The sequence below is a fragment of the Saimiri boliviensis genome, chromosome 2, assembly GCF_048565385.1.
Source record: "Saimiri boliviensis isolate mSaiBol1 chromosome 2, mSaiBol1.pri, whole genome shotgun sequence".
NCBI classification, from domain to species: domain Eukaryota; kingdom Metazoa; phylum Chordata; class Mammalia; order Primates; family Cebidae; genus Saimiri; species Saimiri boliviensis.
The window spans coordinates 126,784,355-126,811,317 of record NC_133450.1 but is presented as its reverse complement, the minus strand read 5'-3'; the positions used below and the strand labels follow the sequence as shown (position 1 = coordinate 126,811,317).

The window sequence follows — 26,963 nt, the reverse complement described above, 5'->3', positions numbered from 1 at the left end:
TCCATCCCAACAAGAAGGTCAGCCCCCTAATAATGAATTCACTCTAACTATAAACAGACTGGGGTCAGTGGCTCACGCCTGTAATCCCAGCATTTGGGAGGCTGAGTTCGGTGGATCACTTGATGTCAGGAGTTCAAGACCAGCCTGGCCAACGTAGTGAAACCCCATCTCTACCAAAAAAGCAAAAAATTTAGCCAGGCATGTTGGTGCATTTCTGTAATTCCAGCTACTCGGGAGGCTGCGGGAGAACTGACTGAACCCAGGAGGTGGAGGGTGCATTAAGGTGAGCTCACACCACTCACTCCAACTTGGGTGACAGAGTGAGACTCCATCTCATAAAATAAACAACAAAAAAAACTACAAACAAAGTGGCAGATTCTTCTTCAACTAATTAAGCATAAGCAGCTTCTCATAACTGTGTAACTTCTCCAAATACAGAGTGTATCCACACTCTTTTCTGTAGGTCTTACAATGTGGGATAAACACATTCAAGGTTAGAAATGCACTACATTAAATGCAGAAAGAGGTATGGAAATATACACAAATATATAAAAGAAATAATAGGGGTACCTTTTGGCACCTCAGTGTCGCTATCTGCTTCTGAATCAGATGCAATTGCATTCTTGCGTTTCATTCGTAAAACTTCATCTTCACTATCGCTGCCTCTTGCAGATTCTATAAGGGTAAAATTACAAGTTTTGCATAATCACTCACATTATTTGAATTTTGTGTTTTAAAAGCAATACTGGAGATAAACAAATTGTGATACACCCATACAATGGACTACTACTCAGCAATAAACAGGAATGAACTGCTGATACAGGTAACCAATTAGATGAATCAAAAATTCTCTATGCTAAGTTAAAGAAGCCAATCTGAAAAACTACATACTTACTGTATGACCCTATTTATATGACATTTTCAAAAAAGCCAAAAGTACAGTGACAGAAAAGACCAGTAGATGCCAGGGTTTAGGAGTGGCAGAAGGATATGATGATAAACAGGATAGGGTAAGGGAATTTTAGCTGTTCCGTATCCTCACTGTGGTGGTGGTTAAACAAATCTATAGATATGTTATCATGAATAGAGCTGTACACACAGAACCCCTCCCCCCAAAAAAATCAATTCTAGTGTGTAATTTTAAAAATAAATACTGGCGCCAGGCATGATGGCTCACACTCGTAATCCCAGCACTTTAGAAGACCAAGGTGGGCAGATCACTTGAGGTCAGGAATTGGAGACCAGCCTGACCAATATCATGAAACCCCATCTCTACTATAAATATAAAAATTAGCTGGGTGTAGTGGTGTGTGCCTGTAGTTCCAGCTACTTGGGAGGCTGAGGAATGAGAATCGCTTCAACCTGGGAAATGGACACTGCAGTGAGCCAAGATCACACCATTGCACTCCAGCCTGGGTGACAGAGCAAGACTCTGTCTTAAATACATACATACATACTGTCTTCTGCAAGTAGAAAAACTTGGTAGAAATGAGAAGAGTAGTATTGAAACTTACCACATTTATGTAACACAAATTTCAGAAAAAAAGGTAAAAAATATTAGAAAGGAACTGACAAATACATCATTATCTCTAGATGGTACAATTGTTTATGTAAAAACTTCTTAAAAACCAACGGCACCACTGAACTAGTAAGAGGTAGGCAGGATTACCAGCTATAACGTTCCCTACTATGACCCTACCCTTGACTTTGTCTGCTAGTATCTGGGAGGTAGTACATGAGCCTTAAAGATTCTTTCTGATAACAATAAAAACAACCCTACTCTCAGCCGGGCACGGTAGCTCCTGCCTGCAATCCCAGCACTTTGGGAGGCCAACCAGGGCAGGCGGGTCACCTGAGGTTAGGAGTTCAAGACCAGCCTGGTCAACATGGTGAAACCTCCTCTCTACTAAAAATACAAAAATTAGCTGGGTGTGGTGGCGTGTACCTGTAATCCCAGCTACTCAGAAGGCTGAGGCAGAAGAATTGCTTGAACCTGGGAGGTGGAGATTGCAGTGAGCCAAAATCGTGCCACTGCATTCCAGCCTGGGTGACAGATACTTCGTCTCAAATAAATAAATAAATAAATAAATAAAATCCTACTCTGACGTAGTTATTGAAAACTTACTGCAGTCCCATAGTCTACACAGATCTATATTCATCTCTGGAAATATGTTGCCCTCCTCTTCTAATAACACCAAAATGTGGTTTTTCAATGCTGCCCTGTGAGGTATGTGTTAGATTCCCTCATATTTAGGCTAAGAAGATAGTATCAAAATAGAATATACTATGGAAGTGAAACAGTCCAGGTATTACTTCAGGAAGACTTCAACCCAATTAAGATAAATTTATATACAAAGAAATATGATCTCTAATTTTTTATACACAAGAATGTGTTAACTTGAGCAGAATAGTCTAAATGGTAATTACAAAAGCAGGGACCAGAAACCAAAGTTCAGGCATATGCCTCCTATAGTCTTGAGGGAATGAGTGCTCTAACCCAAGCTCATCTCTGTAGGGTGAGGATACACACATCAATCTGTCCTGGCTCAGTAACACTGTCCATTGAGACTACTCAGCCATGTTTGCACTTTCTACATATTATACTCCCCAGGCAACCTCCTGATTATTATGATTTGGCATCCACTGTAGATTTGCCCCCGGGAAACATATGATAAGAAATAACTGATCCTCTTGAAACAATTTTGCAATTCAATTTTATACATTAATATCATGTAATTTGACTAGTTTGAGTAAACTCCTTAGAGCTTGACCATCTCTGGATGATCAAATTTTGAATCTCAAAAAGCTGAGCAGCAATAGCGCCCACATCCCCCGTATAGTGCTCTGTGGGGAGATTTCGATGGTACTGTTTTTTCCATACGCAAATCTATTCTCTCACGAGGCATGCTGTTCAGTTAAGGAACCAACTTAACTAGCTCTTCTTACACCATATCCCGCTCTCTAAGACTCGATTTTAAGTCTTCTTTAAATTGTTCCCCCACCACCTATCAATTAACAAATGGATGGGAAAGCGGTAAGAAAGAATAAGTAGATTAGAAAGATTTAACAGGAGCAAAATGTATTCTAGTTTAGTAATTTTAGTTTAAGAAAAATTTGTAATTCTACAATTAAATAGAGTTAGTTTGAAAGAGGGGGCAGAAGAGAAAAAACAGAGTAATAAAGATGGAAATGAAAGAATAATAAATGGGTCCCTGCTGTATCTGAATGCTTCTAACTGAGCCATTTTGGTTCTCATAAATGTATTACCTGATTTATGGTCTTGTTCCTCTTCATCATCTGAATGCCTGTGTTCTTCATCTGAGACCTGTGGCCTTTCATCATCAGAATTTTGCATTTTCTCCTCATCAGACAGCTGTGGTTGTTCTTCATCATCAGAATTCTGTTTCTCATCATCATTATCAGAAGCTACCTGCTGTTCATCATCAGAATTAGCCTTTTCCTCCTCAGATAGCTGTTGTCTCTCATCATCGGAAAGCTGAGGCCTCTCCTCGTCATCTGTGTTTTGCATTTTCTCATCATCGTCAGAATTCTGCAGCTTATCTTCATCAGATCCTTGTGCTCTCTCCTCATCATCAGAATTTTGTATCTTTTCATCATCTGACTGGTCACTTTTATCTTCTCTGCCCCATTTTTCATCATCTGAATGTGCTTTTTCAGAACCTTCTGCTTCTGAGTGATGGCTCCCTCCATCAGATCTGTGACCTTCGTCTTCATCATCATTAGGGGCTTCTGATCCACTGTGCTGATCTACATCTGAGGGGTCATTGTCTTCATGGTCATATCGCTCAGAAGCTTCTGATCTATTGTCTGACCTTTCAGAATGATTATCACTGCCACTATGATGAGAAGCTCCCTCATCCTCACTGTCATCTCCAAACAGTTCCTTATTACTTGGTTGTCCTGAATCACCTCTTTCATCCTGATCACTTTCACTTCCAGAGACATTACTGCCAGAGGCAGCATTCTCTTGATCAGAATCTGAGTCAGATCCGGAATCAGAATCTAAGGGATCACATAAACAAAGGATAATATCAGCAAAAAATGGCAAAGTAAGGCAGTCCAAAAGTCCATCCCAACATCAAAGCAATGAAGAAACTGGCAAAAACAGTTAGAATTAACATTGTAAACATTTAAGGAAATCTCTGATCGACCATTAGCTGACCACTAAGGTACAGAACAGAGCCTTCAATGGCCACACTCAAGGAAGTTTACAGACTTTACCAATTAATTCAGAAGAGTCACTAAACAAATAAACAGGCCAAGTGTGGTGGCTCACACCTGTAATCCCTGCACTTTGGAAGGCCAAGACAAGAGGAAATCTTTTTTGAAACAGAGTCTCGACCTGTCACCCAGGCTGGAGTGCAATCTTGGCTCACTGCAACCATCGCCTCCCAGGCTCAAGTGATTCTCCTACCTCTGCCTCCAGAGTAGCTGGGATTACAGCGCGCAACACAATGCCCAGCGAATTTTTTGTTATCTTTAGTAGAGATGGAGTTTCATCATGTTGGCCAGGCTGGTCTCAAACTCCTGACCACCACACCCAGCCGACGAGAGGAAATCTTGAGTCCAAGAGTTCAATACCAGCCTGGGCTGGTCCAACTCTACAAAAATAAAAAAAGCAAACAAACTTAGCCAGGAATGGTGGCATGTGCCTGTAGTCCCAGCTATGCAAGAGGCCAAGGCAAGAGGATCTCTTGAGTCCCAGGAATTTGAGGTTACAGTGAGCTATGATTCCATCACTGTACCCCGGCTTGGGCAACATAGGACCCTGACTCACAACAAAGCAAACAACTGCTGCTACAATAAACAGCAACAAAAATTCCTGGGGAGGAGAAAGAATGTGATATCCTCAGTTGCAACATTATAACATTCAGAATGCCCATTTATCAATGTAAAATTATTAGGTATACAAAGAAACAACAAAGTGTGGTCCATACAGAAGGAAGATGGCTAGAAATTGTTCCTGAAGACCAGACATAAAAATGATCTATTACTAAATAAATAGTATCAGGAAAAAGAACCACATTACTTAGAAAAAGAACCAAATAGAAACTATGGGCCGAACATGGTGGCTCCTGCCTATAATCCCAGCACTCTCGGAGGCTGAGGCAGGCGGATCACTTGAGGTCAGGAGTTCAAGACCAGCCTGGCCAACATGGTGAAACCCCATCTCTACTAAAAATACAAAAATCAGCTGGGCATGGTGGTGCATGCCTGTAGTCCTAGCTACTCAGGAGGCTGAGGCAGGAGAATCGCTTGAATCCAGGAGGCGGAGGTTGCACTGAGCCAAGATCATCCACTGCACTCCAGCCTGGGCAACAGAACAAGACTCCATTCCCCATCTCCCCCTCCAAAAAAAAAAAGAAAAGAAAGAAATTATGGAGTTGAGGCTGGGCATGGTGGCTCATGCCTGTAATCCTAGCACTTTGTGAGGCCGAGGCAGTCGGATCACTCCAGGCCTCCCAGAGTGCTGGGATTACAGATGTGAGCCACTGCACCCAGCCAACATGATCTTATATGTAGAAAACCCTAAAGAATCCACCCAAAAAAAAAAATAATAATAATAATTACAGCTAATACAGTCAGCAAGGTTGCAGAATACAAGTGAAAATCAGTTGTATTTCTATATACTAGCAATAAACAATTTAAAATGAAATTAAGAAAACAGGAGAGATCCAAGATGGCTGATCACTAGCAGCTCGTGATTGTATCTCCCAGTGAAAGTGCAAAGAACAAGAGGACGCCACACCTTCACATGAATTCTTGTTGCTCATGCATCAGGAGATTCCCAGCGGAGGAGCCCCACGTGTCGCCAGCGCGACTCTTGTGACCGGTGAGGCGGTTTTGCCGGCACCTCGGAGCGTTGGTTCTTGGTGCGGTCAGAAAAGCACCATCAATCTTAACGCCGCTGATTTAGTCGGCGAGTGGGTTGCTCAGATTTCGGCGCTGAGAATCAATACGTTGGACGTCCACTCAGAAACCCAATTACAAAGACGGTAATTATAAAGACCACAGATGGATAAATCTACAACGAAGGGAAGAAAACAGCCAAAAAAGGCTGAGAATACCCAAGATCAGAACGCCTCTCCCTCAGCAGGGGATCATAGTTCCTCATCAGCAACGAAATAAGGCTTGATGGAGAACGAGTGTGTTCCAATTACAGAAGCAGGCTTCAAAACGTGGATAATAAGAAACTTCTGTGAATTAAAAGAACTTGTTCTAACCCAATCCAAAGAAACTAAGAACTTCGAAAAAAGGTTTGACGAAATGTTAACAAGAATACACGATTTAGAGAGGAATATAAGTGAATTGATGGAGCTGAAAAACACAATACGAGAACTACGTGAAGTATGCACAAGTTTTAACAGCTGAATTGATCAAGCAGAAGAAAGGATATCAGAGGTCGAAGACCAACTCAATGAAATAAAACAAGAAGACAAGATTAGAGAAAAAAGGATAAAAACGAACGAGCAAAGTCTCCAAGAAATATGGGACTACGTGAAAAGACCTAATCTACGCTTGATAGGTGTACCTGAATGTGACGAAGAGAATGAATCCAAGCTGGAAAATACGCTTCGGGATATTATTCAGGAAAATTTTCCCAACCTAGTAAGGCAGGATAATATTCAACTCCAGGTAATACAGAGAACACCACAAAGATATTCCTCAAGAAGTGCAACTCCAAGGCACATAATCGTCAGATTCACCAGGGTTGAAATGAAGGAGAAAATACTAAGGGCAGCCAGAGAGAAAGGTCAGGTTACCCACAAAGGGAAGCCTATCAGACTTAGAGCAGATTTCTCAGCAGAAACCCTACAAGCCAGAAGAGGGTGGGGACCAATATTCAACATCCCTAAAGAAAAGAACTTTCAACCAAGAATTTCACATCCAGCCAAACTAAGCTTCATAAGTGAAGGAAAGGCCGGGCGCGGTGGCTCACGCCTGTAATCCCAGCACTTTGGGAGGCCGAGGCGGGTGGATCACGAGGTCAAGAGATCGAGACCATCCTGGTCAACATGGTGAAACCCTGTCTCTAATAAAAATACAAAAAATTAGCTGGGCATGGTGGCACGTGCCTGTAATCCCAGCTACTCAGGAGGCTGAGGCAGGAGAATTGCCTGAACCCAGGAGGCGGAGGTTGCGGTGAGCCGAGATCGCGCCATTGCACTCCAGCCTGGGTAACAAGAGCGAAACTCCGTCTCAAAAAAAAAAAAAAAAAAAAAAAAAAGTGAAGGAAAAATAAAGTTTTTTGTGAACAAGCAAGCACTCAGAGATTCCATCACCACCAGGCCTGCTTTACAAGAGCTTCTGAAAGAACCATTACACATAGAATGGAACAAACAGTATCAGCCTTTCTAAAAAATAACAAAAAGTAAACAGCATCAATATAATGAAGAATTTACATCAACTAATGGGCAAAATAGCCAGCTAATATTAAATGGCAGTATTAAACTCACATATATCATTATTAATTCTAAATTTAAATTGACTAAATCCCCCAATTCAAAGACAGACAGGCAATTTGGATAAAAAACTAAAACCCATCGGTATACTGCATCCAGACCCATCTCACATTCAAGGATACACAAAGACTCAAAACAAGGGATGGAAAAAGATTTACCAACCAACCAGAGAGCAAAAATAAATAAATAAAAAGCAGAAGTTACAATTTTTGCCTCTGATAAAATAGTCGTTAAAGCAACAAAGATCAAAAGAAGCAAAGAAGGACATTATATAATGATAAAAGGATCAATGCAACAACAAGAAGAGCTAAAGATCCTAAATATATACGCACTCACTACAGGAATACCCAGACATACAAGACCTAATAAAGAGACTTAGACTCCCACACAATAATAGTGGGAGACTTCAACATTAATATTAGACAGATCAATGAGACAGAAAATTAACAACGATATCCAGGACTTGAACTCAGATCTGGAACAAGTAAACGTAATTAACATTTATAGAACTCTCCACTTTAAATACACAAAATATACACTCTTATCAGTACCACATCATATCAACTTAGAAGTTTAAACGAAATGTTGGTTGGCTCCTTGTTTGTTATTCTCTTCCCTCATTTTCTTTCATGTCTCCATTATTAAGGACAATTATAGGCATACCCATATTTAGACTGCATTCTAGCCCGGGCAATAAAGCAATACCCCCATCCTCTCTCCCTCTTCCTCTTTCTCTTTCTTCCTCTTCTTTATTCTTTTTCTAATTAATTCTTTTTTTCTTTCTCTTAAAAAAAAAAAAGGAAAAGAAAAGAAAACAACAATTCCACTTGCAATAGTACCCATTAATAATAAATTTAATCTAAGAAGTACAGGACTTACACAATGAAAACTACAAAACATTGTTGAAAAAAATTAAGAAAGAACTGGCCTATTTATACATGAAAGCAGCATGCTAGTCCTAGGTAGAGGTTCTAGTCATTGTTATAATAAGAAAGTCATCAGGCCGGGTGCGGTGGCTCAAGCCTGTAATCCCAGCACTTTGGGAGGCCAAGGCGGGTGGATCATGAGGTCGAGAGATCGAGACCATCCTGGTCAACATGGTGAAACCCCGTCTCTACTAAAAATACAAAACATTAGCTGGGCATGGTGGCGCGTGCCTGTAATCCCAGTTACTCAGGAGGCTGAGGCAGGAGAATTGCTTGAACCCAGGAGGCGGAGGTTGCGGTGAGCCGAGATCGCGCCATTGCACTCCAGCCTGGGTAAGAAGAGCGAAACTCCGTCTCGAAAAAAAAAAAGAAAGTCATCGGATATAGTTATTTTCCACTCTCACAGACCAGGGAGATAATGAAATATGATAGGCCTAACAGGAATCATATCCATGCTATCTTCAGAACCAACAGAAATTTTCAAGGATAGCATGCCAGATTTGGAAGTAAACCCTAGAAGAAAATCTCAGTAGACTTACAAGAAGGTAAAACATGAAGCCCAGAAAAGCAACCATCTCCACTCCTCACCACCCTATACACTGAGTTTGCAATGCAAAAGCACTGCAGGGTACACCTTATGAAACTGTTGCTTCTACCTATCCAATTGAATCAACTATGCATTACGCACTGATATAAGCTGGGAGGTAAGGGGATCAGCTTTTCATCATTATATCCTCAAAATCCAGCAAAACAGCTGAAACACAATAGGGGATCAATAAATACTTAACAAATTAATGAATAACTTCATAAATAAGCCAGGGAGGGTTCACAGTGAACTGTGCCTTGAAGGGTGAATGTGATATACACAACTAAAAATGAAGAAAAAATGAAAACATGAGCAAAGGTAGTGGAACAAAAGTTAGTATACAGAGGCCGGGCGTCGTGGCTCACACCTGTAATACAAGCACTTTGGAGGCCAAGGTGGGCGGATCACCTGAGGTCGGGAGTTCAAGACCAGCCTGACCAACGTGGTGAAAACCCGTTTAAAAAAAAAAAAAAAGAGTTACTATACAGAGCTCTATACTTCCACACTTATCCTGACTAGCACCTCCTCGATAGCCATCCCGAAGGGCATTCACACTAGAATTTAGCTATTTGTACCTCCTACTGCTACCTTCACTACATTATAGAAATTACGAATAAATTGGAGCTGGTGAAAATGAAGGAGAAAAAAGAACCACCCAACAATGCATTTAGTAAGGGAAAAATATACACAGATACACTACTTGGCGCCTACAGGGTTACAAGAATTGTGAACTTGGTCTTGGGTTATTTCTCAGTTCAAGTAACTCCATATTTCAACAGCCTGTAGTCTCAGCTACTTGGAGGCTGAGGCAGAAGGATGGCTTAAGCCCAGAAGTTCAAGGCCAACCTGAGCAATAAAGCAAGATTTTCTCTCTTTCAAACAAAACACAAAAAACAAACCACAATCCTGTGCCACAAATACTTCCATGTACCATGCATATACACTAATTCATTCATTTCATCAACAAATCCTTCACTCCTCCTCTTCGAACACAGACCCCATGTCCCCATTCTAACATCACAGACTCCAGAAATTCTGGAGTTTCTGCACAAGCTCTTAGAGAACACATTCTCTCCAATGTGAAACATCTATCTGTAACCCCATCCCATTATCCGTCCCATACGCCTCATTCAGACATCTCAAGCTCCCTATCACACCATGATCTGGCCTTCTGAGGCCCTCTGTAAATTCGCCCACCCCATCCTATATTGCTGCATTCATTTCTATTCATTCACAAACCACCCTTACTCTGCGCTGGCCTGTGCAAGACGGGGCGGAACAGGACTCCAAGGTTCCTCTCCGGGCTGCGCAGGCTCGTCTGCATCTCCACCCCTGCCCCGCGCCCCCTTCGTTCCACAAGCTCTCAGGCACCGTGTGTTCCACCGACACCCAGAGCCTCGAGGCGCAGACTCTGTCCGTCTCTCTATCCCGCCCGCCTGAAGAGGGTGGCACCTCCGGGAGTGCAGGGGGCGCTGAGACAGGAGTGGAGGAAACACCTCCTCTTGCCTGCGGCGCCAGAGCCTCCACGGTTGTCCGGCTCCCACAGCGTAAGGCCTGTCACGCACCCGTCCTCCGAAGCCCGGCCAAGCCCACCTTTACGTTCAGCTTCGCTGTCGGCGTCGCTCCCGAAGAGATCCTCCATATCCGCCATTGTCGTTCACGTCTGCCGCTGCCTCGGCTAGGGGCAGCTCCGGGCCTCTCTTTACGGTACGGAACCAACGAAACACGACAGTGTCGCAAAGATTCGCCGAAGACACTCCTTTCCTTCTGTGACCCAGTTTTCGCTTGCCCAGTGAACCTATCCTCTCCTGCGTCGAAGCCCGAATATTTCATCAATATCTGTTCTTTGCCGCGATTCTCACTGGAGGCGGGCGTCCTGAGTTCGGGTGCGGATGCGGATGGAGTGGGCGGTGACTGGAGCTCCCGGGAGAAGGGCCTCCGGCTGGATGAAATCTATCGCGATTCAGGCCTGAAGCCCTTTTCCCTACTGAGCAACTGTTCTCCAGTTGTTTCATCCCAAACCCCTTTACACTCTTAAAAATTGTTGAGGACTCCAAAGCTTTTGTTTACGTGGGGTACAGCTGTTGATATTTACTGTATTCTTACTAATAATAAATTTAATTCATTTTAAAATAATTACATATTAACAAATAGCTTTTTAAAGCTTTAAATGGCCATTTTTTTCTAAAAAATATTTAGACCGGGCCGATGGCTCACGCGTGTAATCCCAGCACTTTGGGAGGCCGAGGCAGGAAGATCACCTGCGATCAGGAGTTCGAGACCAGCCTGGCCAACATGGTGAAACCCAATCTCTACTAAAAATACAAAAATTAGCCAGGCATGGTGGCACATGTCTGTAATCCCAGCTACTTGGGAGGCTGAGGCAGGAGAATCACTTGAAACTCGGGAGGCGGATGGTGCAATGAACCAATATCCTGCCATTGCACTCCAGCCTTGGCGACAAGAGCGAGACAACGTCTCAAAAAAAAAAAAAAAAAAAAAAAAAAAAATCTTTAAAATCACCCCCCCACACTTGACATTCAAAGTATGATTTCTGACAGCAAGCATCACCTATAAGACATATAGACTGCGCAGCAGAGTGAGACTCCGTCTCAAAAGGAAATATCTATATGTTTAGAAGAGTGGAATTGTTTTAGTTTTGAAAACATCTTTAATGTCTTCTTTTTTTTTTTTTTTTTTTTTTTTTTGAGACGGAGTTTTGCTCTTGTTACCCAGGCTGGAGTGCAATGGCGCGATCTCGGCTCACCGCAACCTCCGCCTCTTGGGTTCAGGCAATTCTCCTGCCTCAGCCTCCTGAGTAGCTGGGATTACAGGCACGCGCCACCATGCCCAGCTAATTTTTTGTATTTTTAGTAGAGACGGGGTTTCACCATGTTGACCAGGATGGTCTTGATCTCTTGACCTCGTGATCCACCCGCCTCGGCCTCCCAAAGTGCTGGGTTTACAGGCTTGAGCCACCGCGCCCGGCCTTAATGTCTTAAAAGAAGATTATTTTATCTTAAAAGAAGACGTCTGAATTCTCATACCTGTTTCTACAATCTGTTGAGAAATGTTGAAGCACATGAAGAAAATCTGGTCTTGAATAAATATATTTGTAATTGGAAAAGGGAGGTTCTCTCAGATCCCCTGAAAGAGTCTCCATCCAACCCCAACTTTTAAGTAGTGATTCTCAAACATCATAGATTTTCCTTCCTACTGTGGTTTGAATGTCCTCTCCACAACTCATGTAGAAATTTCATTGCCATTGTGATGGTATTAAGAGGTGAGATTTTTTTTTTTACTTTTGAGAGTTGTTCAGGCTGGAGTGCAATGGCATGATCTGGGCTCACTGCAACTTCCACCTCCCAGGTTCAAGCAGTTCTTCTGCCTCAGCCTCCAGTGTAGCTGGGATTACAGGCACCTGCCATCACGCGCAGCTAATTTTTGTATTTTCAGTAGAGAGGGGGATTCACCATGTTGGCCAACCTGGTCTCAAACTCCTGACTTAGGTGATCCATCCATCCCAGGCTTTCAAAGTGCTGGGATTACAGGCATGAGCCATTGCACCAGGCCTCAGTTTCATTTTCCCTTAGAGTACTATCCTTGAAAAGTATGTTGATTAAATTTATTTCATTTTGATACAGTGTCTCACTTTGACGCCCAGGCTGGAGTGCAGTGGTCACATCATAGTTCACTGCAGCTTCAAACTTCTGGCCTCAAGAGATCCTCCTGCCTCGGCCTCCTAAGACGGGATTACAGGTATGAGCTACAGTGCCTGGCTAAGTCTTAATAAATTGAATTACATCTTGGTCTGCTGAATCACCATGTCCATATTCCTGGCTAGCAGAATGAGTCTGTTTTTCCCACATTAATAGTATAAAACAAATAACTTCTGGCTCTTGGGCAGATTTTTTTTTGTTTATGTTTTGGCTATACTTTTTTTTTTGAAACGGTTTCACTCTGGTTGCCCAGGCTGCAGTACAGTGGCGTGATCTTGGCTCACTGCAATCTCCGCCTCCTGGGTTCAAGTGATTCTCCAGCCTCAGCCTTCCCAGAGTAGCTGGGATTACAGGCATGCTCCACCCTGCCCGGTTAATTTTTGTATTTTTGGTAGAGATAGGATTTCGCTATGTTAGTCAGGCTGGTCTGAAACTCCTAACCTCAGGTGATCCTTGAGCCTCAGCCTCCCAAAGTGGTGGAATTACAGGCATGAACCACCATGCCCAGCCTTATTTTGACTACACTTTGTGCTGACCATTTCACCTCTACTCATTGCTTTTCTTCATACAGGATATAATACCTGAGATTGGACTTAAGCTAAATCAGTCACAATCATTTTGCAGTATTTCTTGCCTGAAGTTATCACTTTGATTGAAGTTTATTTTATTTTAAATACTTTTTTAAAAACCTTTTAAAAAATTGAAACAAGGTCCCACTTTGTTGCCTAGACTGGTCTTGAATTCCTGGTCTCAAGTGATCTTTGTCTTGGCCTCCCAAAGTATGGGAATTATAGGTGTGAGCCATACACCCCACTTGATTGAAGTTTAGAGTGCTAAATAACTTCATTTACTCCCAGAGATGCAGAATTTCATCCTATTTGGTTTGTGTTTAACTGATTTAACTGTGAAAGATGATCTTGCCATTTGTTTCCAGGAATGGATAATTTTTTTTTTCCCCCAAGACAGAGTCTTGCTCTGTTACTCAGACTGGGGTGCAATGACATGACCATGGCTCACTGCCATCTCCGCCTCCTGGGTTCAAGTGATTCTCCTGCCTCAGCCTCCCGAGTAGCTGGGATTACAGGTGTGCACCACCATGCTCAGCTAATTTTTGTGTTTTTAGTAAAGACAGGTTTCACCATGTTGGCCAGGCTGGTCTCGAACTCCTGACCTCAAGTGATCCACCTGCCATGGCCTCCCAAAGTGCTGGGATTACAGACGTGAGCCACCGTGCCAGGGCCAAGAATTTCGTCTATTCGCTGTGTGATTAAATAAAACAATTCCGGAGTGGCTTTACCTTCTTTGTTTTTTCAGTTTTTGAAAGGTCATCTCTTTTGCCTCAGGCTCTGCCTTCATAAGGTAAGGTAGAGATGGATTCTCAGAATAATTTTTTTTTTTTTATTTTTATTTTTTCTGAGACGGAGTTTCGCTCTTGTTACCCAGGCTGGAGTGCAATGGCGCGATCTCGGCTCACCGCAACCTCCGCCTCCTGGGCTCAGGCAATTCTCCTGCCTCAGCCTCCTCAGTAGCTGGGATTACAGGCACGCGCCACCATGCCCAGCTAATTTTTTTTTGTATTTTTAGTAGAGACGGGGTTTCACCATGTTGACCAAGATGGCCTCAATCTCTTGACCTTGTGATCCACCCGCCTCGGCCTCCCAAAGTGCTGGGATTACAGGCTTGAGCCACTGCGCCCGGCCTAGAATAATATTTTTTGAGACACCACAGAACCCAAAGAACAAAGATTCAATGAGGTTTAGTACATAACACAATACAATTAATGTGTCATTCCAAAGATTTTTACAAGGTAATTAAAAAAAATAACAATGTAAGGCCGGGCGCAGTGGCTCAAGCCTGTAATCCTAGCACTTTGGGAGGCCGAGGCGGGTGGATCACAAGGTCAAGAGATCGAGACCATCCTGGTCAACATGGTGAAACCCCGTCTCTACTAAAAATACAAAAAAAAATTAGCTGGGCATGGTGGCGCGTCCCTGTAATCCCAGCTACTCAGGAGGCTGAGGCAGGAGAATTGCCTGAACCCAGGAGGCGGAGGTTGCGGTGAGCCGAGATCGCGCCATTGCACTCCAGCTGGGTAACAAGAGTGAAAATCCATCTCAAAAAAAAATAAAAAAATAAAAAAATAAACAATGCAGCCAGGCATTGTTACAGGGTGGCTCACCCCTGTAATCCCAGCACTTTGGGAGGCTGAGACAGGCAAATCATGAGGTCAGGAGATTGAGACCATCCTGGCCAAAATTGTGAAATCCCTTCTACTAAAAATACAATAATTAGCTGAGTATTGGGGTGCATGCCTATAATCGTAGCTTCTTGGGAGGCTGAGGCAGGAGAATCAGATCAACCTGTTACCTTCTAAAGACCAACTAGGATTATGAAGGGATTATAGGCATGAGCCTCTGCACCTGGCCATGTTTAAGTATTTTAAAATTTTATGTTTCTGTAATTGGATATGTAAGAAATTTGTAATTGACACATTAAAACTAAACAAATAGAAAACCAAGACATTAACTCCAAGAAAAACAAAGTGATACACAGTACATTATGTGGCTGAGTTGATAATAATGGCAGATAACAAATAAAATAGCTTGTGTCAGGCGCTATGTTTTGGTTTTGGTTTGAGGTAGTGTGTGTGTGTGTGTGTGTGTGTGTGTGTGTGCTATTTTTTTTTTTTTTTTAAACAGGGTCTCACTTTGTTGTGCAGGCTGGAGTGTGTAGTCACAGCTCACTGCAGCCTTGACATCTCAGGCTCAGACAACCCTCCTGCCTCAGTCTCCCAAGTACGTGGGGCCACAGATCCATGCCACCAAACCTGGCCATTTTTTTTTTTTTTTGAGACTGAGTTTCGCTCTTGTTACCCAGGCTGGAGTGCAATGGTGTGATCTTGGGTCACCGCAACCTCTGCTTCCTGGGTTCACGCAATTCTCCTGCCTCAGCCTCCTGAGCAGCTGGGATTACAGGCACGCACCACCATGCCCAGCTAATTTTTTGTATTTTTAGTAGAGATGGGGTTTCACCATGTTGACCAGGATGGTCTTGATCTCTTGACCTCCTGATCCACCCGCCTCGGCCTCCCAAAGTGCTGGGATTACAGGCTTGAGCAACTGCGCCTGGCCTAAACCTGGCCATTTTTTTTTATTTCTTGTCTTTGTTTTTTGAGGTGGAGTCTTGCTCTGTCGCCAGGCTGGAGTGCAGTGGTGCAATCTCAGCTCACTGCAACCTCTGCCTCCTGGGTTCAAGTGATTCTCCTGCTTTCAGCCTCCCAAGTAGCTGGGACTACAGGTGTGCGCCACCATGCCCAGCTAATTTTTGTATTTTTAGTAGAGGCCAGGATGGTCTCAATCTCTTGACCTGCCCACCTTGGCCTTACAAAGTGCTTGGATTACAGGTGTAAACCACTATACCTGGCCTTTTAAAAAAACTATTTGTAGAAAGAAGGTTTCTCTATGTTGCTCAGGCTGGTCTCAAACTCCTGGGCTCAAGCTGTCCTCCCACCTTGGCCTCCTCAGAGTGCTGAGACCACAGACAGGAGCCACTGCACCTGGCCCAGGCAGTACTGCACCTGGGTCAGGCACTATTTTACTATTTTCTTTTTCTTTTTTTGCGACGGAGTTTCACTATTGTTGCCCAGTCCAGAGTGCAATGGTGCGATCTCGGCTCACTGCAACCTCCGCCTCCTGGGTTCAAGCGATTCTCCTGCCTCAGCCTCCCAAGTGGCTGGGATTACAGGCATGCTCCACCATGTCCGGCTAATTTTGTATTTTTAGTAGAGACGAGGTTTCTGCATGTTGGTGAGGCTGCTCTCAGACTCCTGACCTCAGGTGATCTGCCTGCTTTGGCCTCCCAAAGTGCTGGGATTACAGGCATGAGCCACTTCACCCAGCTGCACTATTTTCATATGAAAGAGTTTGGGGAAAATCAAACAAATATTCTAAAACATCTAAAGAATTTCAATTTTAGAAGTTAATTATGGTGAGGAATGGTGGCTCATGCCTGTAATCCCAGTACTTGGGAGGCTGAGGCGGGTGGATCACCTGAGGTCGGTGGATCACCGGAGGTCAGGAGTTCAAGAACAGCCTGGACAACATGGTGAAACCCCATCTCTACTAAAAATAAAAAATTAGCGAGGTGTAGTGGCATGTACCTGTAGTCCCAGCTACTCAGGAGGCTGAGGCAGGAGAATTGCTTGAACCCAGGAGGTGGAGGTTGCAGTGAGCTGAGAGCATACCAAGCATACCACTGCACTCCAGCCTGGGCAACAGAGGGAGACTCCATTAAAAAATAATAATAATAATAAGTTAATTATAAGGCCGGGCACGGCGGCTCAAGCCTGTAATCCCAGCACTTTGGGAGGCCGAGGCGGGTGGATCACAAGGTCGAGAGATCGAGACCATCCTGGTCAACATGGTGAAACCCCGTCTCTACCAAAGATACAAAAAAATTAGCTGGGCATGGTGGCACGTGCCTGTAATCCCAGCTACTCAGGAGGCTGAGACAGGAGAATTGCCTGAACCCAGGAGGCGGAGGTTGCGGTGAGCCGAGATCGCGCCATTGCACTCCAGCCTGGGTAACAAGAGCGAAACTCCGTCTCAAAAAAAAAAAAAAAAAAAAGTTAATTATAAACTATGTAGAGGGGCTAAAAACTGAAAACCAGAAAATGATCAGTGTAGATGGAGGCTAGTCAGCAAAGGTTTCTTTCCTGAGTAGCTGGAAATGTAGGTGTGCACTGTCACTTCTGGCTAATTTACTTTTTAATTTTTTGTAGAAACAGAGTCTCCCATCTTTGGGAGGCTGAGGCAAGCAGATTACTTGAGGTCAGGAGTTCAAGACCAGCTTGGCCAACATGGTGAAACCCCATCTTTACTAAACAAATAAAAAAAAATAGGCAGGCATGGTGGCACACCCTTGTAGTCCCAGCTACTTGGGTGGGTGAGGCTAGAGAATGGTTTGAATCCTTTTTTTTTTTTTTTTTTTTTTTTTTTTTTTTTTGAGATAGAGTCTCACTCTGTCGCCCAGGCTGGAGTGCAGTGGTGTGATCTCGCCTCACTGCAACCTCTCCCTCCTGGGTTCAAGCAGTTCTCTTCCTCAGCCTCCCAAGTAGCTAGGATTAGAGGCACCTACCACCACACCTGGCTAATTTTTTTGTATTTTTAGTAGAGATGGGGTTTTACCATCTTGGCCAGGTTGGTCTTGAACTCCTGACCTCGTGATCCACCTGCCTTGGCCTCCCAAAGTGCTGGGATTACAGGCATGAGCCACCAGACCCGGCCCCAAGTGGCTTTTTATATACACATCCATAGCCCTTTACTCAAAACCCCTGGAGCCATATGTGTTTTAAAATTCAAATTTTTTTCCAGATTTCAGAAAGGTAATACAGTATGTAAACTCTATTACTTACCACACCCAGCAGAGTCTGACCAGCATCCTATAAGGAAAATAAAATTTCTATGGTAAAATGTATGAAAAGTCAAACTAAGAGTGATGAACTTTAAATAGGTTTAGATCAGTTTGGATCAGCATTTGCCACCAAAATGAGTTATGAAAGAACTCTCAATTTCAGTGTTTTTTGGGGGAGATACCTTTTAACCTCTTTTTTTTTTTTTTTTTTTTTTTTTGTTGTTGTTGTTGTTGTTGTTGTTGTTGTTGTTTTTTTGAGACGGAGTTTTGCTCTTGTTACCCAGGCTGGATTGCAATCGCTCGATCTCGGCTCACCGCAACCTCCGCCTCCTGGGTTCAGGCAATTCTCCTGCCTCAGCCTCCTGAGTGGCTGGGATTACAGGCACGTGCCACCATGCCCAGCTAATTTTTTGTATTTTTAGTTGAGACGGGGTTTCACTATGTTGACCGGGATGGTCTCGATCTCTTGACCTCGTGATCCACCCGCCTCAGCCTCCCAAAGTGCTGGGATTACAGGCTTGAGCCACCGCGCCCGGCTTAACCTCTTTTTAAAAATAAAAAGAAAAACATTTTTTAAAAGAAAACAATTTCAGAGATTTTTGGATTTCAGCATCTTGGAAAAGGAATTGTGAACTAGAACTAACTTATTCAATTTTCACAACAACCCTGTAACGTAGATTCAATTACTTTCCTCCCATTTTACTTGTCAAGAATTTGAAGGGGCCAGGCACAGTGGCTCATAACTGTAATGTCAACACTTTGGGAGGCCAAGGTAGGCAGATCATTTTAGTCCAGGAGTTCGAGACCAGCCTGAGCAACATAGTGAAACCTGGTCTCTGCAAAAAACAGAAAAATTAGCAGGGCATGGTGGCTCACCCCTGTAGTCCCAGCTAGTCCTAGCTACTTGGGAGGCTGAGGCATGAGGATCGTTTGAGCCTGGGAAGTCAAGTCTGCAGTAAGCCATGATCATGCCACTGGACTCCAGCCTGGGTGATAGAGTGAGACCTTGCTAAGAAAAAAGAAAAAAAAAAAAGAAAAAAAGGCTGGGCACTGATGGCTCTCGCCTGTAATCCCAGCACTTTGGGAGGCAGAGGTGGGTGGATCACAAGGTCAAGAGGTTGAGACATCCTAGCCAACACGGCGAAACCTCGTCTCTACCAAAAATACAAAAATTAGCCGGGTGTTGTAGCAGGCGCCTGTGATCCCAGCTACTTGGGAGGCTGAGGCAGGGGAACCTCTTGAACCCAGGAGGCGGAGGTTTCAGTGAGCTGAGATCACGCCACTGCACTCCAGCCTGGGCGACAGAGTGAGACTCCATCTCAGCATTAAAAAAAAAAAAGAAAGAAAGAGGAAAGAAGGAAGGGAAGAAGAGAGGGAAGGAGGGAGGGAAGGTGAGAAGGTAGGGAGGGAGGGAAAGAAAAGAAAGAAGGGAGGATGGGAGAAAGGAGAGAAAGAAAGAAAAGGGAAAGGAGGAAAGAAAGAGGAAGGAAGGAATTTAAAGGAAGAACAGGGAAGCTAAGAGACTTTGCCCTAAGCTACACAGCTAAGAAGACTTGCTCAGGCATAATAACATAAACATATTTTCAGTTTAGTAGTAGTATTTGACTTTTATTTATTTATTTATTTATTTTTTGTGACGGAGTTTCGCTCTTGTTACCCAGGCTGGAGTGCAATGGCGCGATCTCGGCTCACCGCAACCTCCGCCTCCCGGGTTCAGGCAATTCTCCTGCCTCAGCCTCCTGAGTAGCTGGGATTACAGGCACGCACCACCATGCCCAGCTAATGTTTTGTATTTTTAGTAGAGACGGGGTTTCACCATGTTGACCAGGATGGTCTCGATCTCTCGACCTCGTGATTCACCCGCCTCGGCCTCCCAAAGTGCTGGGATTACAGGCTTGAGCCACCGCGCCCGGCAGTAGTATTTAACTTTTAAAACATAACACCACACACTAATAATTTTGGTAAAGAATATTTTATTTCCAAGATACATGGGTAAGGAGGGGGAAAACCATTCTGAGTATTATGTATATAAAGCCACCATTAAAATTTAAATACAGGCCGGGTATGGTAGCTCATGCCTGTAATCCCAGCACTTTGGGAGGCCAAGGTGGGAGGATAACTTGAGCTCAGGAGTTTGAGACCAACTTGGGGAAACATGGTGAAACCCAACACTACAAAAAATACAAAAATTAGCTGGGTGTGGTAATGCCCGCCTGTAGTCCCAGCTACTTGGGAGACTGAGGTGGGAGGATCACTTGAGCCGAGGAGCTCAAGGCTGTAGTGAGGGAGAGATTGTACCACTGTACTCCAGCCTGGGTGACAAAGTGAGACCCTGTCTCCAAAAAAAAATAAAAAGTAAAAAAATTCAAATATGTGTGTGTGTGTGTAGCATGCAAACAAAGAGACTACCTCTGGAAAACTGCATCAGAAGCTAGACCCAGCACTTGCCTCCAAGAGGAGGAGCTAGGGAACTGGAGGAGAGGTGAAGGAGAAAAACTTCACTTTTCACGTTTTGAATTTTGTACCAAACCAGTATATTGAAAATTACAATCAAAAGTAGAAGTAGAAGGGCCGGGCATGGTGGCTTATGCCTATGATCCCAAAACTTTGGGAGGCCGAGGCAGGTGGATCACCTGATGTCAGTAGTTCAAGACCAGCCTGGCCAACATAGTGAAACCCCATCTCTACTAAAAATACAAAAATTAGCTGAATGTGGTGGTGGGCACCTGTAATCCCAGTTACTTGGGAGGCTGAGGCAGGAGAATTGCTTGAACCTGGGAAATGGAAGTTGCAGTGAGCTAAGACCGCACTGTTACACTCCAGCCTGGGCAGCAAGAACAAAACTCCATCTCAAAAAAAAAAGAAAGAAAGAAAATGGGGACACCAAAATGTCAGTAGTGTTTAGTTAACTCTGGAGGCTGATTTTTTTTGTTGTTGTTAATTTTAATATTTTCTAGAATTTCCACAATGAACATGTATTCATTTTAGAATACACAGAAAAAAACCCTTTGTTTAGGTAGTATATCATTTGTTCAACTACATTTTTCTTACTAGTTTGGTATCTAGGATTGTATGACAATAGAGGTCTTCTGAGCCTGAAGAATGAGTAAGTCTGGGGTTCTTAGGCTAATAAACAATAGCTCATGTTATAATATTTTCATAATCCATGGTGGGAAATGCATAATACATAATAAACTGTGAATCACATTAGTTGCCTCAAGTATTTTGGAGCTGTTTACCCAGTTGGAATTACAAAAGCTGTTGTTTTTTTTTTTTTTTTGGATGGAGTCTGTTGCCCAGGCTGGAGTACAATGTTGCCATCTTGGCTCACTGCAAGCTTCACCTCCTGGGTTCAAGTGACTCTCCTGCCTCAGCCTCCCAAGTAGCTGGGACTACAGACACACACCACCATGCCCAGCTAATTTTTATATTTTTAGTAGATACGGGGTTTCACTGTGTTGGCCAGGTTAGCCTTGAACTGATCTCGGTGATCTGCCCGCCTCAGCCTCCCAGAGTGTTGGGATTTCAGGTGTGAGCCACCATGCCCGGCCACAAAAGCTATTTGAATATAGAGCTGATTACCTCATGGAAGCATTTGCAGGGTATATCCAGAAAAAGACGGAAAACATACTTCCCATAATTAAATTTAAGCTGTTTTCTAAAATGATAGCAAACCTCCTTCCTGAACCTCTTTCTTCCACTATCATTAATCTAACTTGCTTTTGTAAGATTCAAGTGTCATCTCCAAAGCACTAGTATATAAATTACTCCCTATGCAAATGAGAGTTTGGTCATGTAAATTTAAGCTTCGAAAAGGTTCCAGTATACCTCCCATGAAAACTCAGACTTACATGAAGAAAAAAGAACAGAATAAAGGTAATGAGTCAGAAATTATTTCTTAGGACAAGCAAAGTTTGTCCTTTTGAAACCTTTGCTCTTAAATATAGGGTTGGGTTTAGGAACCCGCTTCCTGGAATAGGTAGTCTTTAAGCTCCTTCCGGAAGCTTGAGGGTTACCAGAGAGCCATGTCCTGAAAAGACCTTTGCAGCAGGCAGGATGAGGTTAGTGTACTCAGTGCCAGAGCAGGAACAACTACTGGGGAGAAGAATCAGAAGGAACAAAGAAAGGAGGACGGGGTAGGGAGGGTGCTGTGGGTGTTAGTAGAGGAAGCTGAATAAGAAAAACGATATGCAGCAAAGATATCAAAGAAACTGAAAATGAGAGGTATAAGGAAGGAGAGAAACGACGGAAAAAATAGATTAAGAAGACCAAGGGAAAGGAAGAAACATCCAGTGAGAGAAGGGGATGGAAAAATAATTTTTTAAAGCACGTAATAAAATAGTATCGAGGTGGGGAAATATTGGAACAAAAATGTGAAAACATCCCAACAGCACAAAGAAACAGAGAGAAACATCAGGAAATGTAGACTTCCCTGCCAACCAAAATTTTACAAATAGAAAGGAACCACTAGGACAGATGCGGCTCAAACACAAAGCAAAACTGAAAATTTCACTCTACAGCAAAACTGCTCTGATTAGATCTCTTCACTGGATTTCCTATTCAACTGGATTTTTTAGAATCCTGTGAGAACACAGCGTGAGTGTATGAGTGTAGAGATACTGTCTCTTCGGTGGGTGGAGACTGCTGGCATGCAGGCTGTATCTGGCCCTCAGTATATTTCATCTCACCCACAGAGGACTACCAAGAGGAGGTAATGATGAATTTCATGCTTGCAATGGCAAAAAAGCCTTGCAGTATGAAAATCCTTAACAGTAATATGGCAAAAGGCCACAAGATGGTGATGGCATACTCTGAAGAGATCTCAATCATATGTCCAATGAGGTTTACACACACGCACGCACGCACGCACGCACGCACACGCACACAGCCACCCACCCACCCATACACTTAACTAATTTTTCTTTAGCAAGACATTGTCATGTATGTGGTGGTGGTGAAGGAGGTCTTAAGGAGAGAAGAGAAGATTAGAAGAATACTATCTTTAGATAGTAATCAGAACACTTCTTATGATAAAATGAGGCAGTGTTTATTCATTTGTTTTCACATTTTTCCCAAGTTAAAAAAAAAAAAAAAGCCAAAGCACTATTTTTAAGACTAGAAAACACTAACGAAATATTTTTCAACTATAGGCACTCTGATTTGTATGTATCTGCTGATAAAGTAACTAATTTATGTAAAGTAACTGTTACCTTTTATGGAGATTTTTTGAAGTTTCCTTGGGCTCCATAAGAAGAAATTTCCCTAAAGAGTCCAGGGAAGATTTAACTTCCTTGACTGCAATTATTTCCTTACTCACTGAGGAAATGACAGGCAGGATTAATTCCTTTCTTTAAATGGGTGTGACATTTTAGGTTAGTGATGATTCATAGTGATGTATGGATAAGTTTAACATTCAGATGTGCAAAAATACTTGTACACTTTATCTGCTACTTAACACAGAATCAAAATGTGGTTAGGGAAATAGGGTAGACTCCTGGGCCTAAGATGCCAAGAAGAAGTAACTAATAGGAAAAAAGCCTAAAAATATCCCAGAGTCATAAATCTCTATTGGCAAAAACAGTTATTAACCTTTAGAAATTTTTTTTGATTAACATCAAGTAAATTCTTAAAAACAACTTTAACTTCTAAATATTGACCTGAAGCTGATAGTATCTATCAAAATATCATTAAAAAAAACTTACCTTTGACTCTGAAATTGCATATGGAAGAATTTATCTCAGGAAAACAAATCCACATGAAGATAACAAGGGTGTTTATTATAGTACTATTTATAGCAATAAAAAATACTGGAGACAACACAGGAGCGAATCACTCTAACTATCAGACATCTATGAACTAGAATCCTATATGATCATTTAAATCTTATTGTCAGGGCATTTTCATATACTAGTGATGAGAGTATAAAAATAGGACAACAGGCTGGGCGTGATGGCTCATGCCCGTAATCTGAGCACTTTGGGAGGCGGAGGCAGGTAGATCACAAGGTCAGGAGTTTGAGACCAGCCTGGCCAACATGGTAAAACCCCGTCTCTACTAAAAATACAAAAATTAGCCGGCCGCAGTGGCAGGCGCCTGTAATCCCAGCTACTCAGGAGGCTGAGGCAGGAGAATTGCTTGAATCCCGGGAGGTGGAGGTTGCCTAGAGCTGAGATCATGCCACAGCACTCTAGCCTGGGTGATAGAGCAAGACTTTGTGTCAAAAAAAAAAAAAAAAATTAGCTGGCATGGCACGTGCCTGTAGTCCCAGCTACTCTGGAGGCCGAGGTGGGAGGACCACTTGAATCTGGGAGGTTGAGGATGCAGTGAGCTGTGATCATACCACTGCACTCCAGCCTGGGTGACAGAGCAAGATTTTAGATTTTAATCATTCTTATTATTAATAAGAAGAAGACAGTCTTTTGAAAGGGCAATTCGGTATTATCTATCTAAACTGTAAATAGCTTACTCTTTGAATAAATATTTTCATGTCAAAGTTTGAGACTGCAGTGAGCTATGATTATGCTACCTCACTCCAGTCTGGATGAAAGAGCAAGATACCGTCTTTAAAAAAAATTCCATGTCTAGAAATTTATCTTAAGAAAATAATTTGATAGATATGCAAATATATGAATATAATTCACTAAAACTTTGTTTATAATAGCCAGAAATTGAAACCAATCAAAACATTCATCAACAGAGAATTGTCTAAATAAATTATAATGATGTAGTTACATAGTGGAATACTAAGTAGCAATTAAAAAGAATTAGTTTGATCAACATGTATTGAAGAAAGGAGCATCATATATTGTTGAATTACCAAAGCCAGTTAGGAAACTGGGTATTTTCTATGTTTTCAGAAACAAGTATTTAAATATGAAGAAAATGTCTAGGAAGATGTGTACAGTGATGTGCTAGTAAAAGCTAAACCACCAGTTTTCCAGGGAAAAAGAGAAAAGCCCTGATACATGATGTTTCCCAATTTCACTGGTGTAAATATTCCTGCCATGGCTGATTTTAAGCTGTCAATATATAGTTACTGTACACGCCTGGGAAGAGATGTACTCAGTCAGCTTAGATGCACCAGTGCAGGCTGGCTGCAGCACAGCTCTACGCCTCCAGGAGGTGAGATTATGGGAAGACTGCCAGGTTCCATTTTATATACTTCTGTGAGTTTGTTTTCTTTTTTTGTTTTGCATTTTGAAATGAAATTGTATCACTATTATAATCAATAAGAAGAATGAAATACCCACTGAAAAAAAACAAAGATTTTTAAAAGACTGGGTAAAGTCATGGGAAGATGCTTATAACCTATTGCCAGGCAAAAATTGTTAGCTGGGTGTGGTGGCTCACACTTTAGAAGGACGAAGTGGGAGGATCACTTGCACCCAGAAGTTCTAGACCATACTGGGCAAGATAGTGAGGCCCCATCTCTACAAAATTTTTTTTTAATTAGCTGGGCATAGTGGCATGCGCCTGTAGTCCCAACTACTCAGGAGGCTGAGGCAGCAGGAGTGCTTTAGCCCAGGTATTCCAGGCTACCATGAGCCATGATCACGCAAATGCACTCCAGCCTGGGTGACAGAGGCAGACTCCATCTCTAATAAATAAAATAAAATATTGTATGTCATGGCCAGGCATGGTGGCTCACCCCTGCAATCCCAACACTTTGGGAGGCCAAGGTGGGCAATTCACTCGAGGTCAGAAGTTTGAGACCAGCTTGGCCTAGATGGCACAACCCCATCTCTACTAAAAATACAAAAATTAGCTGGGTGTGTTGGGGCATGCCTGTAATCCCAGCTACTTGGGACGCTGAGGCAGGAGAACTGCTTGAACCTGGGAGGTAGATGTTGCAGTGAGCCGAGATCACACCACTGTACTCCAGCCTGGGTGACAGAGTGAGACTCTGTCCCAAAAAAAAAAAAAAGGTATGTCACTGTTTTCGTCTGTTCTTACACTGTTATAAAGAACTACCTGTAGCTGGGCGCGGTGGCTCATGCCTGTAATCCCAGCACTTTGGGAGGCCAAGGCGGGTGAATCACAAGGTCAAGAGATCGAGATCATCCTGGTCAATGTGGTGAAACCCCGTCTCTACTAAAAATACAAAAAATTAGCTGGACATGGTGGTGTGTGCCTGTAACCCCAGCTACTCAGGAGGCTAAGGCAGGAGAATTGCCTGAACCCAGGAGGTGGAGGTTGCGGTGAGCCGAGATCGCGCCATTGCACTCCAGCCTGGGTAACAAGAGCGAAACTCTGTCTCAAAAAAAAAAAAAAAAAAAAAAAACTCTCTGAAACTGGGTAATTTATGAGGAAAAGAAGTTTAATTGACTCACAGTTCTGCAGGGTATACAGGAAGCATGACTGGGAGGCCTCAGGAAACTTAAGATCATGATGGAAAAGGAGAAAGAGTGAAAGGGGAAGTGTACATATTTTAAACAACTAGATTTTGTGAGAACTTACTCATTGTCAAGAGAACAGCAAGAAGAAAATCCACCCCCATGATGCAATCACCTCCTATCAGGTCCCCACCAACATTGAGAATTACAATTCAACATGAGATTTGGGTGGGGACACAGAACCAAACCATATTAGTCACAAAGCTGTATTTTGGATTTTCCCAATCCTTTTTTTTTTTTAAATCCAATCCAGTATCAGAGTCATTTCTTTTTTTTTTTTTTTTTTTTTTGAGACGGAGTCTCACTCTGTCACCAGGCTGGAGTGCAGTGGTACAGTCTCGGCTCACTGCAACCTCTGACTCCCTGGTTCAAGTGATTCTCCTGCCTCAGCCTCCAGATTACAGACACGTGCCACCACGCCCAGCTAACTTTTGTATTTTTAG

General features: G+C 42.9%; 2 protein-coding genes across 3 annotated transcripts in view; one reads left to right on the top strand and one right to left on the bottom strand.

The window, feature by feature from the left end:
• The window catches only part of LEO1 (LEO1 homolog, Paf1/RNA polymerase II complex component), a 36,618-nt gene extending 25,910 nt beyond the window's left edge, over window positions 1–10,708 (bottom strand). Inside the window, exons 1-3 of one of the 2 annotated variants that reach the window (XM_039462847.2) lie at window positions 10,590–10,708; window positions 3,268–4,023; window positions 571–675 (exon numbers count right to left, since the gene is read on the bottom strand). In XM_039462847.2, coding sequence (XP_039318781.1) covers window positions 571–675; window positions 3,268–4,023; window positions 10,590–10,647 — 919 coding nt within the window. In that variant the 5' untranslated portion in view covers window positions 10,648–10,708. Of the gene's footprint in view, window positions 1–570; window positions 676–3,267; window positions 4,024–10,244; window positions 10,395–10,589 lie in introns of those variants that run through there. The other variant, XM_074394238.1, reaches the window with a different exon arrangement.
• A 38-nt stretch (window positions 10,709–10,746) lies between these two features.
• The window catches only part of MAPK6 (mitogen-activated protein kinase 6), a 92,732-nt gene continuing 76,515 nt past the window's right edge, over window positions 10,747–26,963 (top strand). The window contains exons 1-2 of the mRNA XM_074394236.1: window positions 10,747–10,882; window positions 12,641–12,755. The gene's annotated coding sequence lies outside the window, so the exon portion shown is untranslated. The remainder of the gene's footprint in view (window positions 10,883–12,640; window positions 12,756–26,963) is intronic.